Source organism: Rana temporaria, chromosome 10 (genome assembly GCF_905171775.1).
Source record: "Rana temporaria chromosome 10, aRanTem1.1, whole genome shotgun sequence".
In the NCBI taxonomy this organism is placed as follows: domain Eukaryota; kingdom Metazoa; phylum Chordata; class Amphibia; order Anura; family Ranidae; genus Rana; species Rana temporaria.
The window spans coordinates 146,836,298-146,853,417 of record NC_053498.1 but is presented as its reverse complement, the minus strand read 5'-3'; the positions used below and the strand labels follow the sequence as shown (position 1 = coordinate 146,853,417).

Genomic DNA, 17,120 nt, shown 5'->3' with positions numbered 1-17,120 from the left:
CTCCTCTCTCTCTCTCTCCATCCCTCCCTCTCTCTCTCTCTCCATCCCTCCCTCTCTCTCTCTCTCCATCCCTCCCTCTCTCTCTCTCTCCATCCCTCCCTCTCTCTCTCTCTCCATCCCTCCCTCTCTCTCTCTCTCCATCCCTCCCTCTCTCTCTCTCTCCATCCCTCCCTCTCTCTCTCTCTCCATCCCTCCCTCTCTCTCTCTCTCCATCCCTCCCTCTCTCTCTCTCCATCCCTCCCTCTCTCTCTCCATCCCTCCCTCTCTCTCTCCATCCCTCCCTCTCTCTCTCCATCCCTCCCTCTCTCTCTCTCTCCATCCCTCCCTCTCTCTCTCTCCATCCCTCCCTCTCTCTCTCTCCATCCCTCCCTCTCTCTCTCTCCATCCCTCCCTCTCTCTCTCTCCATCCCTCCCTCTCTCTCTCTCCATCCCTCCCTCTCTCTCTCTCCATCCCTCCCTCTCTCTCTCTCCATCCCTCCCTCTCTCTCTCTCCATCCCTCCCTCTCTCTCTCTCCATCCCTCCCTCTCTCTCCATCCCTCCCTCCCTCTCTCTCCATCCCTCCCTCCCTCTCTCTCCATCCCTCCCTCTCCATCCCTCCCTCCCTCTCCATCCCTCCCTCCCTCTCCATCCCTCCCTCCCTCTCCATCCCTCCCTCTCCATCCCTCCCTCTCCATCCCTCCCTCTCCATCCCTCCCTCTCCATCCCTCCCTCTCCATCCCTCCCTCTCCATCCCTCCCTCTCCATCCCTCCCTCTCCATCCCTCCCTCGCGTCGGTGCACAGCCATTTTCAGATCTCTCCAGAGATGTTCAATCGGATTCAAGTCTAGGCTCTGGCTGGGCCACTCAAGGACATTTACCCTGTAGCCACTCCTTTGTTATCTTGGCTGTGTGCTTAGTGTCGTTGTCCTGTTGGAAGATGAACCTTCCCCCCAGTCTGAGGTCTAAAGAGCTCTAGAGCAGGTTTTCATCAAGGTTCTCTCTGTACATTCCTGCATTAATCTTTCTCTTCATCCTGACTAGTCTTCCAGTTCATGCCACTGAAAAACATCCATACAGCATGATGCTGCCACCACCATGCTTCACAGTAGGGATAGAATTGGCCAGGTGATGAGCGGTGCCTGGTTTCTTCCAGACATGACGCTTTCCATTCAGGCCAAGGAGTTCAATCTTTGTTTCATCAGAGCGGAGAATTTTGTTTCTCATGGTCTGAGAGTCCTTCAGGTATCTTTTGGCAAACTCTAGGCGGACTGTCATGTGTCTTTTACTGAGGAGTGGCTTCCTTCTGGCCATTCTCCCCTCCTTTGCATGCCACAATACTACAAGCCCATCACCCCTCCTCTGCATGCCCCAATGTCACAGGACCATTTTCTCTCCTCTGCATACTACAATGCCACAGAACCTCCCCACTCCCTTTGTATTCTCACAATACCCAAGAACCCCCCCCCCCCCCCCCCCCCCCCCACACACACACTTTCATCCTACAATACCACAGGACCTCCCTCTCCTCTACATCTTCTATTTCTACAGGATCACCCTCCTATATATTCCATGATGCTATTGGACCTGACCTCCCCTCCCCAGCATCCCACATTATTACAGGACCTCTCCCACTTCTGCATCCTGCGTTGCTACAGGACCTCCCCCGCTCCTCTGCATCCCACAATGCCACAAGACCCCCCCCCCCCTTTCTCTGCATCCCACAACGTCACAGGACTTCCCCATCCTCTAATTCTACAGGACCACCCTCCAGTACATTCCATGATGCTATTGGACCTCCCCTGCATTCAACAGAGCAACAGGACCCTTCCTACAAGTTAACAGGACCCTCTCCATCGCTTCTCTGCATCTATTCATGCCACAGGACTCGCCCTTCAATGTAAGTCACAATGCAATGGGAAATCCCACCCCCTCTGAAGCCAATGGTGCAAACTAGAGCTGCACAATTAATCATTAAAAAATAGTGATCTCGCCTTTGCAGCCCCTCGGCGGAAAGGAGGAAGTGGGACAGGAAGTCCCCTTCTCCTGAAGCCCCCACTCCCCCCCCCCAAAAAAATTACATGCCAAATGTGGCATGTAAGGGGGAGAGGAGTGGGTTAAGAGGAAGTTCCATTTTTGGGTGGAACTCCTCTTTAAGCTGCATAATGGTCCGGGGCTTAAGTGCATAATGTATGACCAGCGTAAAAGACGAATTGATCAAACTTACTACAGTATTTATTTGAGTATAACGCGCAAAATTTTATACCCCCAAAAAAAGGGATTTTTATTAACAGCTTACCTGTAAAATCCTTTTCTTGTAGTACATCACGGGACACAGAGCAGCATAGCCATTACATATGGGTTATATAGTGTACCTTCAGGTGATGGACACTGGCACTCTCCGACAGGAAGTTCCCTCCCTATATAACCCCCACCCATAGTGGGAGTACCTCAGTTTTGTAGCAAGCAATATGCATCCCAAAATTCCCCATAAGAGGGGTGGGAGCTCTGTGTCCCGTGATGTACTACAAGAAAAGGATTTTACAGGTAAGCCGTTAATAAAAATCCCTTTTTCTTTATCGTACATCACGGGACACAGAGCAGCATAGCCATTACATATGGGATGTCCCCAAGCAATGCTCCATGAGGGGAGGGAGACAACCAGAAAAAAACCAAACAAGAGGTGCCACCGGACAAGAGGAGATTAAACTGCGGCCCGCAGTACCGCCTGCCCAAAGGCTGAATCAGCGTTCCTCCTAACGTCCATTTGATAAAATTTTGCAAATGTGTGGACAGATGACCAGGTTGCTGCCCTGCAGACCTGAGCCATAGGGACCTGGTGATACGCTGCCCAAGAGGCACTTATAGCTCTAGTGGAATGAGCCTTAACCGATAAGGGTGGACTCTTCCCCTTCAGGCCATAGGCCTGAATAATCGTCTGCCTAATCCACTTAGCAATAGTGGCCTTAGACGCTGCCTGGCCCTTCTTGGGCCCTTCCGGCAGAATGAATAAGACGTCCGTCTTACGAATCTGGGCTGTAGCTTCCAAGTAAATCTTTACAGCTCTAACTACATCCAAGGAATGTAGTAACCTCTCTTCCTTAGAAGAAGGCTTTGGAAAAAATGATGGAAGAATCACATCTTGATTAAGGTGAAAATTTGATACCACCTTAGGCAGGAAGGACGGAAGCGGCCGCAAAACGACCCTGTCCTTATGCAATAATAAATAAGGTGCCTTACATGACAAGGCTGCCAACTCCGACACCCTTCTGGCGGATGCCATGGCCACCAGAAACACTAGTTTCCTAGTCAAAAGGACCAAAGGAATCACGGACAAGGGCTCAAAGGGCTGCCTTTGCAAGGCCGATAGAACCAAATTTAGATCCCAAGGATACAGGGGAGCTTTAATCGGGGGATTCACCCGAATAACACCTTGTAAAAAGGATTTCATTAAGGAATGGGCAGCCAACGATCTCTGGAAGAAGACCGACAAGGCAGACACCTGCCCCTTGATTGTGCCGACCGCCAAACCTTTTTCCACTCCCAACTGTAAAAACTCCAGGATTCTCCCAATAGTATATTTGCGGGGATCCCATTTCCTGGTTTCACACCAGGTAATATAGGCCTTCCACACCCTATAGTATATTAACCTGGAAACTGGTTTTCTTGCGTTTATAAGGGTAGAAACGACCTGCCCTGAAAGGCCTCTGTTTCTGAGAATCAGGGACTCAGCCGCCAGGCCGTTAAATTTAGGGCCTGTAAGGCAGGGTGGTAGAATGGCCCTTGTGAGAGGAGGTCCGGACGTAGAGGGAGGACCCAAGGCTCCTCTACGGTCATCCTTTTTATCAAGGAGTACCAAGGTCTTCGGGGCCACTAGAATCGCTGGCTTGCGTTCCCTTTGAATTCTGTGAAGAAGACGGGGTAGCATCCGTATTGGAGGGAAGGCATAGATTAGCGCAAACTGATGCCAAGGACACACCAAGGCATCTGTCCCGCAGGCCAATGGATCCCTCGTTCGAGAGACAAAGTTTGCTACTTTGGCATTGAATCTGGACGCCATAATGTCCACCTCCGGAGTACCCCACTTCCGGCAAATGACCTGGAACACTTCGGGATGGAGGGACCACTCCCCTGGGGACATCTGTTGGCGGCTGAGGAAGTCCGCTTGCCAATTGTCCACCCCGGGGATAAAGATAGCTGAGATGCAGGGGACATGGGCTTCTGCCCATGAAAAGATCCGATCTACCTCCCTTTGGGCTGCCTGACTCCTGGTGCCACCCTGGTGGTTTATATAAGCTACGGCAGTGGCATTGTCGGATTGTACCCTTACTGGGGAGCCCTGCAGAACCTCCGTCCAGCCCAAAAGAGCCAACCGAGCTGCTCGGATCTCTAAGACATTTATGGGTAGGGCTGATTCTGCCCTTGACCATTTCCCCTGTAGGGTTAAATCGTCTAGGACTGCACCCCAACCTGATAGGCTGGCGTCCGTGGTTACTATCCTCCATGAGGGGGGATTGAACGATCTTCCTTTCAGAAGATTTTTTGTGACTAGCCACCAACACAGGCTCTGCCTTACCGCATAGGGAAGGGAAATGGGAAGATCCAAGGCCTGGAGTCTTTTGTCCCAGGCCGCGAGAATTGCTCTCTGTAGCCTCCGAGAATGGATCTGGGCATAGGGCACTGCCTCGAAGGTGGCCACTAGCTTTCCCAACAGGCGCATGCAGAGGCGTATAGATGGCCTTGTGCTGCTTAGGACTATGTGGATTAACTCCCTTATCGAGTCCACTCTGGACTGGGGCAGGAAGATCCGTTGTTGTCTTGTATCTAAAATCAGACCTAGATACTCCAACCTTCTTGTGGGCTGTAACGCCGATTTGTCCCGGTTTAGAACCCAACCCAGGGACTCTAGGCAGTTTACTGCTAGCAACACTGCCCGATTTAGACCGGCCGCTGAGTGGTCGACTACCAGAAGATCGTCTAGGTAGGCCATGATCAGAATGCCCTGTTCCCTTAGGATGGCTAATACGGGGGCCAGGATCTTCGTAAAAACCCGAGGGGCCGTGGCTAGTCCGAACGGAAGAGCCACGAACTGATAATGCCGATAGTTTAGGGCAAAACGCAGATACCTGTAATGGCCTGGGAAAATCGGAACGTGCAGGTATGCGTCCTTTATATCGATGGAGGCCAAGAACTCCTTTCCTTGGAGGGCGGCCACCACCGAACGAATGGACTCCATTCGAAAAGACCGGACTCTTAAAAAGCGGTTTAATAACTTTAGGTCCAGAATAGGCCTGACGTCGCCGTTTGGCTTCGGGACAACGAAGAGGTTTGAGTAAAACCCTTGTCCTTGCTCCCCTGCTGGTACTTCCATAATCACTCCCTGAGATAGGAGTCGCTCTAGGGCGGACAGAAGCGATGCCTGTCTCTGAGGGTCGCCTGGAAGTCTTGACATTTGAAAGTGAGGAGGGGGGAACTCCCGAAACTCCAGCTTGTACCCCTGAGTTACTGAGGACAGAACCCATTGGTCGGTAACTTGGGCCCCCCACAACTCCGAGAACAACCGGAGTCTTCCCCCCACTCGAGTGGGGGCGCCCCTTCACAAGGCTGCCTTAGGGGCAGCCTTAACCGGCTTACGGTTCCACGGTCTCTTGTTCCCTGCAGCTTGCCCCTGGGGCCTGTTTGCAGCTGCGCGTCCAGGAGGCCGTCGATACTGCCTAGAGAATGAGGGCCCTGGAACTGGAGAGGTTGGGCGCTTAAAAGAGGGACCTCGGAACCTTTTCTTAACCGGCAAAAGGGTGCTCTTACCACTAGAGATCTTTTGAATATATTTGTCAAGATCTTCTCCAAACAATCTCTCTCCTTGAAAGGAGAATCCTGTAAGGAGTTTTTTGCAGGGGGTTTCTGCAGACCAGTTCTTTAACCAAAGTAATCTTCTCATGTGGACCAAATACAGGGATAGGCGGGACGCCTGTTGGATTGAATCCTTGATAGCGTCTACCGCGAAACATAAGGCTCTAGGTAGATCGGCTAAGTCCTGAGCCTGTTGAGCCGGGAGGTCCCTTAGGGCCTGCTTGGCCTGGTCTTTTAAAGCCTGGCAGACGCCAATGGCAGCTACAGCTGGCTGGACCACTGCCCCCGCTGTGGAAAAGGATGCCTTTAGTAAGGTCTCAAGCCTTTTATCCACAGGATCTTTGAACATGTGAATATTGTCCACTGGACATGTTAAAGCTTTATTGACACATGATATGGCTGCGTCAACAGTGGGGACAGCCCATTTTTTTGAAAACTCCTCCTCTAAAGGGTACATAACTGCGAACCTTTTAGGAGGCAAAAAAATCCTGTCTGGCTTAACCCAGTCCTGAAATATCAGGTCCTTTAACAAAGGATGGACCGGGAACACCAGGTTGGCTTGGGGCGCTTTTAGGGAGCCCAATGAGGACACAGCGGAGGCCAGAGGCTGAGGCAAAGGCATTTTAAAAGCTGACCGCACCATATCCGTTAAGGACTGAACCCACAATTTTTCTGCGTGAGAAGCTGAAAAAGGTTCTTCTATAGTAGAATCTTCAGAACCCAAATGGTCCAGATGATCCTCAGCCTGGTCTCCTGTATCTTCCAATTCCTCAGTGGAAAGGACATCTTCCTCAGGAGATTCAAACCTGGGAGACGGGGACCTAGCCCGCTTCTTCCCGGATAAAGAGGCCGTAATAAGAGCGGCCATCCTCTTTTCAAATCCACCCAAGGTGGAGGCTAACATCTCTTCCGTGACATAGGAAGGAGTTGGTTGAATAGGGCCCGCCATAGCACCTAGCAACCCCGATGGCTCACCCAGGGCAGCAACCTCCGGATCCTCCGGGGAGGTAGGGGCAGGTGGATTCTGGGAAATATCCTCCGAGCCCGATGGGGAACCCTTCGGCTTTTTAACACCTTTAGCATTTTTAGCGTTCCCTGCACCCTTAGGAGCCATAATAACAAATCTGAGATACTCCGCTAATATACAACTAACTGTAATAGCTGGAGAAAAACACACATTTAAATAAATGAGGAAAAAAATTTAGGCTAGGGTAATGTTAGACAGAAACTAAACTTCCCAAAACCTAACAAGAGATAGCAATATTGAGCCCCAAGGGCTTAATCATATCCTAATATTGCTTCCCTTAATGCTGGGCTAAGAGAGTACCAAATACTAAGTACTCTGACTGCTACTTAGTACACCGGCTTTTCAGAGAAAATATGAGCTTAAACAGCTCTTTAGCAAGGTGTGTACAAAAAAACGGCCACTAGGTGTCACTGTGTCAGCATAACATAGGCAAACCTATCCTGCTCAGCTCAGCATCGCTGCTCCGTGTCCCTTCACAGCCTTCAGCAAACTGACAGGCTAAATAGAGTTTTTCCCTCTGATGTACAGAGGGGAGGGAACTCCCTGGGCGTCCCCCGCCCCTTCACGCAGCGTCGGCGCCTATAACAGTGCGCGCGCGCGCGCTCCCGACGCCGCTCTCAGGAAGCAGGAAGCAGAATCCATGTGGGGAGAGGAGCCCGGGAGCTGCTGGAGACACACAGACATCAGGAAGTAAGTAATTTAAACCTGACATGCTCCCTTTTACATTTCATGGAGCAAAACACCTTGTAGCAGCAGCAGCAGTCTATTAGCCCAGCCAGAGGAACAGTATACCTGGGTGCTTGAGCCATCCAGTCATGCAGACTTTGTGGTTTCTCTTTTAGCCCATGCACAGAGGCATAAAAAAGGCTTTTCCCCAGAGTCCCCTGTGGGGAGCCCACTGACAAACCAAGTTCCGTAGGCCCCCCGCTTACCTTTCCACGCCGCAGGGTATTGCTCATGCAAGAGGCCCAATCTTCCCCCTTCACCGTGGGTATGGTCATAGACCTTCAGGGACCGGGGTCCAAGTCAGGAACACCACACACCTGGACCTATACAGCACTACTGGCAGCAGGTATTCATAGGTTAAAAAACCCAGTCCTGGAACCCAGAGTCCAGCCCTCCAAGGAGAGGCATTATAGGCAAAACCCCATCCACGAATTGGGGCCCGGGTACCGTCCACTTTGGCTATGAAGCACCTTGGACGGATCCGGTCGGCTGGCCCTGGTCCCAAGGACAAACTGCAGGCACAACCTTCAACGTGCACCAACACCTAAGACACTGGCGAAAAAACTGAGGTACTCCCACTATGGGTGGGGGTTATATAGGGAGGGAACTTCCTGTCGGAGAGTGCCAGTGTCCATCACCTGAAGGTACACTATATAACCCATATGTAATGGCTATGCTGCTCTGTGTCCCGTGATGTACGATAAAGAAAAAATCAAAGTTTTGGGTGCGCGTTATAAACGAGGACTGGGGTGGGATGGCAGTGGCGGGACCGATACCGAGTATTAGCGGGAGTACTCGTACTCCCGCTAATACCGCCGATACTAGAATACTTCCCCCCTCCCCCCGCCGCCACCACAAAGTTAATCCCTGCGGCGCGGGGAACATTACAGACAGCTTTCGTTTGAATAGCTGTTTTCCCCGCCGCGCATAGACACTCCCCCTTGGACGGATCTGTCCAATCGCGAGCAAGGGGGAGTGTCTATGCGCGGCAGGGAAAACCGCTGTTCAAACGAACGCTGTCTGTAATGTTCCCGTGCCGCAGTGATTAACAGTAGGTGGCTGCATATACGGGGGACATGGCTGGACATACGGGGGACATGGCTGGACATACAATACAATAAATGATTTTTGGCAATTACAATGATTTTATACCGATTTTTTATTGAAAATTATGGGTGCGCGTTACACGTGTGCGCGTTATACTCGAATAAATACGGTAATTTCAGCAGCTCTTCGTTGTAAAGCTACATGCTTCTTTTCCATCAGACTGCAGCTCTCCATTGATAAATATGAGTTAATGTTAATGACAGATTGAAGGACACTTAATGTAGATTAGGGGCTGCTTTGCAAACATTTTAGCACAGAGAAATGATCGGTGTAAATACCTCAATAGACTGAGAGATGTGCATACGATTTATTTCAATCTGGGGGAAGCCGCTTCCTGGCAAGTCCTCAAATTCTTCTTCATAGCGATCAAACAGCTCCGTAGCATCAATCCCGACACTTATTATTCCCTGTGAGAGAAGACAGAAGTTGCAGATCACCATGGACAACTTATATACAAGCAGGAGCCAATTGTCTTATAAAGTGTGCACATTCTTTATACACAGAGAATTCAGGATTCTATATCCAATCAAATACCAAGCTTGCCCACAGTGGCGGCGCAGCGTCCATTTTGTTGCCAGCCGTAAGGCTGCTTAAACCAAAACGTTTGCCCGCATTTACAAGGAGGAACATTAAAGTGACAATAAAGGTTCAGAGTGGCCCTGAACCTCGTTTTCTGGGGTCCCTTGGCTCCTCCCCGCATCAGATAACCCCCCCTGGGAAGCGCTTTCCCAAGGTGGTTACCTTGCGGATGCGCTCCAGAGTCGAGCATTTGTGTCCATAGACACGAATGCCGGCCCTGGCACCCACGTGATTGTGCGTCAAGCCCCAACTCCCCCCCGGGGGTAAATCATTGACTCTCAGGAATTGAGCTGAATGATGATGGGTGTCATCTAACTCAGAAGATGACTGGTGTTAGACAACAGAGGACGACTCCGAAGTAGAGATGAGCTTGGGCATCGTCCAAACTCCTCTCCCTAGTATTGGAACATGGAGATTAGTAGTAATTTGGAAACTTTGTTTCCATGGGGGATTCAAATAAAAATAAGGAATCCTGAAGTGTACATATAAACCTCGAAACAGCAGGATGAGGTACCATTCCTTCCACTGACACCAACAGCAGGGCATTATTCCTTCCACTAATACCAATGATGGGTCACTATTCCTTTATTCCTTCCACTGATACCAATGATGGGTCACTAATCCTTTATTCCTTCCACTGATCCCAAGGATGGGTCACTAATCCTTCCACTGATCCCAAGGATGGGTCACTAATCCTTCCACTGATCCCAAGGATGGGTCACTAATCCTTCCACTGATCCCAAGGATGGGTCACTAATCCTTTCACTGATCCCAAGGATGGGTCACTAATCCTTTCACTGATCCCAAGGATGGGTCACTAATCCTTTCACTGATCCCAAGGATGGGTCACTAATCCTTTCACTGATCCCAAGGATGGGTCACTAATCCTTTCACTGATCCCAAGGATGGGTCACTAATCCTTTCACTGATCCCAAGGATGGGTCACTAATCCTTTCACTGATCCCAAGGATGGGTCACTAATCCTTTCACTGATCCCAAGGATGGTTCACTAATCCTTTCACTGATCCCAAGGATGGTTCACTAATCCTTTCACTGATCCCAAAGACGGGTCACTAATCCTTTCACTGATCCCAATGATGGGTCACTAATCCTTTCACTGATCCCAAGGATGGGACACTAATCCTTTCACTGATCCCAATGATGGGACACTATTCCTTTCACTGACGCCAATGCTGGGTCACTATTCCAGCCACAGACACCAATAATTGGGAACTATTCTTCCCACTGATACCAACAAAGGGGCTCTATGCCTTCCATTAAAATCAATGATGGGGCGCTATTCCTTCCAATTAATACTAATGATGGGTGGGGCAGTCCCGTCCCACACCCAGCTTGAGTGCTTCCGTCAGTATACCGCTTCCTTCAGTCTGAACATGGATATCAGATATTACAGCCACATATTGCAACCAAGAACTAGGCAGGACTCGTTTGGCTGCAAAGCTGGAACTGTTTATTTAAAAAACTCACACAGAATATATACCAGGTCAGGTGAACCCGATTACATTATCGTATGCAAAGGAAATTGTACACAGAAATAGAATAAATATAATTAACAACCAACATATACTATAAACATTATGTCAATTACACAAGTAGCCACCTGGTTGACTCAGTGCCCACCAAGACTATTCAGAGATCTCATTCCAGGTCAGACGTCCCAGCCCCTACCGTACCGAATACAGTGTACTGAACAATACACATCTTTACAGGTATAAAACACAACCCACAATAATTTAGTTAATTAGCACCATTAGCAATACAAACAGCGATCCCCAGGAACATCCAACTTCTTTTGCAATTACTTTTTGAGGCTTTCCCTCCTTATGAAGGGTGTCAATGATGGTTTTCTGCACAGCCGTCAGGTCAGCAGTCTTTCCCATGATTGTGATTCCTACTGAACCAGACAGAGACCATTTAAAGGCTCAGGAACCCTTTTCAGGTGTTATGGCTTAATTAGCCGATTAGAGTGGGACACTTTGAGCCTAGAATATTGCACCTTTTCACAACATTCAAATCTTCTGAGATTGTGAAATTTGGGATTTTCATGAGCTGTAAGCCATAATCATCACAGTTATGACAAATCACGGCTTGAACTATCTTGCTTTGCATGTAATGAGTCTCTCTCATATATTAGTTTCACCCTTTAAGTTGCATTAGTGAAATAAATTAACTTTTGCATGGTATTCAAATTTTTCACGTTTCAACTGTACTTTTCCCATGGACCCGTTTTCAGCCGACAGCCGTCTAAAGACTACTCAGCCGGACCATGTTCGGGAAAGATCCCGACTATATGGATCACGATGCACCCAGAGGCCTGCATCAGCACCTGTGTCAGGGAAATAGCCAAAGGACTGGCAATTCCGCCCAGGACAATCATGGCCGCCATGGTGACTAAGGTGGGCGGTACTTTCTCCTTGTAACCTGAACAGATCACATGACCAACTTCCTGGTCTATTTAAGCCTGCTGCTGGAGCTGCTCATTTCCGGATTATCTCTTCAGTCTCCTGTGTACCTTGACCTTGTCTCCTGATCCGTGCTTATCCGTTGTGACCCGGCTTGCCTTAACCTTGCTTCCTGATCTCCTGTGTTTGACCCTCGGCCTGCTTCTTGACTCTACTTCTGCTTCCTGATCACCCGGCTTGACCCTCGGCTTGTACCTGGACCCTGCTCGTGTATGACCTTGGCTCGCCCCTGTATATGCGCTCTGGACTGACCTACCTGTGTTTGACCCCTGACCTGGCTTCTGGTACCCCCGTTCATTTAAATACTACAAGTTCAGTTCTGCCTGCCTCAGCCATCCCTCAGTGGCTGAGCTCATCAGACTGCAAGCAAGCACCTGGCCTACCGTGCTTCTGTGGGCACCACGCTTCCTGTTCCCAACTCCAGGGTTGCGCTGCACTCAGCCGCAAGGGGAGCCCTCTTAGCATCTCGATCTCCATACTCGTTCCTGGCATAGCTTCTTAGCCATCCACTGAGAGCCTACGCCAGGCACTCCCACCCCCTCCACATCCCAGAGCTCCAGTGAGCACTGAAGGGGACAGCAGAGAGCCAGTGACTGACAGTCACAGAGAAAAGGGGGAGAACTGAGCAATCAGCGGTGTTTGATCGCTCAAGTTCTCCCTGCAGAGACTGCGAAGGAACAGATGCAGGATCAGATCAATGCTGCATCCACCTAGGCAAGTATAAAAGGTTTGTCTTTTTACAATCTTTAATTCTCTTAACAATTTCTTCTGGTGTGAGGAAAGCTCTACCTTAGTGCAAAAAGGACACCACTGCCCGACTCTCAGAATCGGTATACTCCATAGCAGTAGAGCTGTTCTCAACCCTTAGAACTAGTTCTAGGACTTGAGCAATGGTAGCCTCGATCGTGACAGATGACAAGTTTCCCTTTTAAAAGCCAAGTAGCTAAGATTTAAAAAAAAAAAAAAAAAAGGAAAAGTCGGATAAGCAAGAGATGGATCAGCAAACTTGTAGCTATTAAAGGAAATGAGGCGCACTAAATCCAGTCAACTGATTAACTTTGTAGCCGAGGGAATGTACACAACACATTATGGTGCCATGCAGCTTAATGGCATTGCTTCCTTCACTTTTACAGTGGCTGTGGCCTTTTCCGATGACGCGCTCGGCTCTTAGCGCGGGAGGAGAGGCTCGCCATCCATCAGGCCTCCCCATCCCTTAGAGATTCAATTATGACGAATGCTGTACCCAAATTAATCCGCGTGGCCTACTTCCTGTGATTAGCCGCGGTATTTATGGGGCATTTTTCATTACGGGATTCCTTAGGCCTGGGCCTTGCCTGGATTAAGCCGGCTCTATGTGAGGTTTACGAGCAGCCATGAAAACACTAGCGGGAATACACATTTCAATTTGTATTCATTATATGTTTCAAGTGGGCAAAGCAGTTATTCACTAGAACTAGTTCAGCCGATCTTGAACTTTTCCTGTACTCAGAGGTGACATCAAACTTACTGGGCCTTGCACACATTACGATTTTCTGAAAGGAAAGCACATTACTGCGAGGAACCAATCCGGTTCTCCTGTTTGTGTGTAAAAAGTGTATGAAATAGAAGGGACATTCTAACTGGGTGACAGATTTTCCTTTAAGATTTTGGAAAAACTCTTGTGCATAGTAAGCAGTGATGGCCACCCCCCGGTCTCAGTAGCACTTACCCCATCGCTTCACCGGTGGCTTCCCCTGCTCGGACGGCGGCCTCCCGTTCCCCTGCTCTCCAGGGGTCATCGCAGTGGCGACTTCTGTTTTCCTCCCTGGTGGCCCATCGGGAGTCTTGTCTTTTCGGCCAATCGCAAAAACGAGTCTCACACCTGCTTCTGATTGGCCGGATTGAGGATCCGTGTTTCAACAGCAAACACCTGGGTGGCCTCAATGCTCTGCGCCACAAGCCCATCCTATTTTGAATCTTATTAGAGCCTTTGGCTTTAATCAGGTGCTTCAAAAACACACCGCCGCATCCCGGCATCCTGAAAGGGGCCGGACACAAGAATAGGAGGTGGCCTCGGATATATTCATGCTATGCATGAATATATCCATTATACAATTATACATATAGGGGGTAGCATGGATAGAGGGGGCAGCGCCTGAGCGTCCCTATTGGATGGGCTGCCACTGATCGTAAGCAAATGTATAAAAGGAAAAACTGGCCATTAAAAAACAAAAAAAAAATAAAAAAAAGAAGAACTAAACTGTATCTGAGCACCACAAACTGTGTGAGTACATAGGTGTGCAGAGTCGTTATATACTCAAACCTAATAGCTTAGGGCTCCTAGTTTGGAGAGAGGTTGTCTCATGCAGGGGTCAACATTACTCCAGCCAGGAGACAGGAGGTCTCAACCTGGGGTCAGAGGCACCCCCCCCCCCCCAACCAGCTGGGTCCCAGGTGTGTGGGATTGTTATATACTCAAGCCTGAGGATAGCATGAGGTTTCCAGTTTGGAGGTGGCTCCCAGTCTGAAGGCAGAAGATCTTACCCAGGAGTCAGAGGTGCCCCAGCCAGAAAGTTTCATTCTAGGAGTCAGGTGGGCTCCTATGGGGGTGTCAGGAGAACCCAAGCCAGGATTGGGTCTTGCAACAGGGTGCTGCAACTAGAGGCCAAGTGAACCAACTGAACCAGGAGAGCGGGGCAGGGACTGTTAGCAGCAGTGCAGCCGACAAAGCAACCAGGTGGCGCAGCATTTTCAGTTGACTAATCGGGTTGATGTGGAAGAACCCCTACGTGGGCAACTGATGTTTGCGTGAATGGTTTTGTTCAATACACACACACACACACACTTATCCATTTTCAGCCACCTCCAGTCTGGCCACATGATCCCATGTGTCAGCTGCAGGGGAGAGGTGAGAGCGCTTGATAATGGCCATCAAAGCCTGGCACACTGACGTCACCCATAGGCTTCAATGGCCCACCCTTTGACGCTCCCTCCTCTCCCCTGCAGCTGCCGGGAGTTGGATCACGTGACCGAGCTGCAGGATATAAATCCTTCTTGCACAGGTTAGTCCACATAGATGTTAGGAGGGGGGAGTGGGGGAGGGGGGTTTAGCTCTACTTTAATGGAGTGATCTGGTACTCTGTCTACCAGCTGTCCTCCTGCACATTATACAGTCATGGTCCATTGTTGTCACCACCAGGAAACAGACCATGAGAACTGCTGTGTAACCATCTATAGAGTGCATGGAGGCAGGAAGCGGCTTCAAAGAGGTTTCAGGTGATCAACAGCACTTAAAGCGGTTGTATACCAAAAATTCTAACTTTGCATTTAATTTTGTATTTAGTTGATGAAAATTCATTGCCATTGTTAATTTTTACTCTACCTGCCTGCTGTCCCAGTTATCAATATTTAGCCGAGTCATGACGTCTAACGCGCATGCGCTGTATCCTCTCTCATTCCGGCAAGCCGAGACCCTGACGGAAAAATTCAGTATCTATGTCGGGTGGCTGCGTCATTTCCTGTTTTAGACGTCAGCCCCGACATCCCGCGATGCTTCCTCAGAATGGAAGCATGTGACTTGTACGTCACAGGGTGGAGGAGAGACAGACGCTGTCCTATCATCTCGATTGAACGGCGCTGGCCGCGCTCACAGCAACACAACAATACAGCAAGAGGCGGAAAGGGGCGGGTGTATTATTGAGCAGAGATTTTTTTTGGTTGGACATTTCGATAAAACAGCACTGGCCAGCACAGAGCCGGGGGAGACCCATACTGATAGAACAACGTCTGGTTTCTAAGGTGCATGCGCGGGATTATCGAGATGAGGATGTACTGTGGGCAGAAACAAAGATAGTTTCAGATGTGGAAGACCACAGTGGAGATGGCGCCAGGCAATATGCAGAAAAAACTTTTACAAGATAAAGAATATATGCAGTAAGATAAAACAATTACTTATATACAACGTGATCAATCGATTGCCAATTACCTCGTCTTTCATAATATTGTGAATATGCTATAGATGGGGGAAGGTTTATTCCGCTTTAGCCACGCTATAGACGAAAGACGTCCACAGCGCGGCTCTCAACTGCCGGGTGGACGTCCCTAGACGTCCTTTTATGTGCATTTCCCTGCGCGCCGCTGGGGGCGCGCAGCAGGGAAACACTGTGCCCGGCCCATCGCTGAGATGCCGGTGCGCGTGCCTGGCGGCCGTGATGTCCGCCAGCCACCCGCGATCGGCGTTGACAGCAGGGACGTGGATCTCTGTGTGTAATGATGGGCTGTAAACACAGAGCTCCACGTCCTGTCAGGGAGAGAGGAGACTGATCTGTGTCCCTTGTACATAGGGACACAGCATCGGTCACCTCCCCCAGTCAGTCCCCTCCCCCCACAGTTAGAACACACCCAGGAAATACATTTAACCCCTTCCTGACCCCCTAGTGTTAACCCATTCCCTGCCAGTCACATTTATACAGTAATTAGTGCATTTTTATAGCACTGATCGCTGTATAAATGTGTCAAAAGTGTCCGATATGTCCGCCACAATATCGCAGGCCTGACAAAAAATAAAAAAAATTACGCAGATCGCCACCATTACTAGAAAAAAAAACAAAAAAAAAAAACATAAATCTATCCCCTATTTTGGAGGCGCTACAACTTTTGCACAAACCAATCACTATACGCTTATTGTGATTTTTTTTTTTTAAACAAAAATATGTAGAAGAATACGTATCGGCCTAAACTGGGGGAAAAAAATAAAAAAATAAAAATAAATAAATAGGATATTATTATAACAAAAAGTTTTTTCTTTTTCAAAATTGTCGCTCTTTTTTTGTTTATAGCGCAAAAAATAAAAACCGCAGAGGTGATCAAATTCCACCAAAAGAAAGCTCTATTTGTGGGAAAAAAAGATGATAAAAAATATAATTTGGGTACAGTGTTGTGTGACGGTGCAAATGTCATTCAAAATGCGTCAGCGCTGAAAGCTGAAAATAGGTCTGGGCAGGAAGGGGGTTTAAGTGCCCAGTAATGAAGTGGTTAATACACCAAAGGATGAAAAAGGATGAAAACTGATTTATTTTTTTATTTAACCAATACTTTTTCAAATTAAATGCCATTAAATTGGGGTTCAAGAAAGCGCAAACGGCAGTTGATGACATGGCACTTTATCTGCTTTGCTTGTCTGTGTCTTTCAATTGCTGAAGATGAGCAGCTGATAGAGGAGGAGCATGCGCGTGCACATGTTCTTCAGACAGGTTGTCATTGTTTGTTCTATGGTGTAAAAAAAAGACCTTTAGATGAGGTAAAAAGCTTCTCTGTCAAACTGCGGGAAACTTTCCATCCACGTATAAAAGCAAAAAAGAGTGTTTACCTCCCTTTCAAAGCGGAATCTACA

General features: G+C 48.9%; 1 protein-coding gene across 1 annotated transcript in view; it reads right to left on the bottom strand.

The window, feature by feature from the left end:
- Window positions 1-17,120, bottom strand: part of DNAJC11 (DnaJ heat shock protein family (Hsp40) member C11) — a 163,266-nt gene that overhangs the window by 61,855 nt on the left and 84,291 nt on the right. The window contains 1 exon segment of the mRNA XM_040326699.1: window positions 8,943-9,094. Within this exon segment, the coding sequence (XP_040182633.1) occupies window positions 8,943-9,094 (152 nt within the window).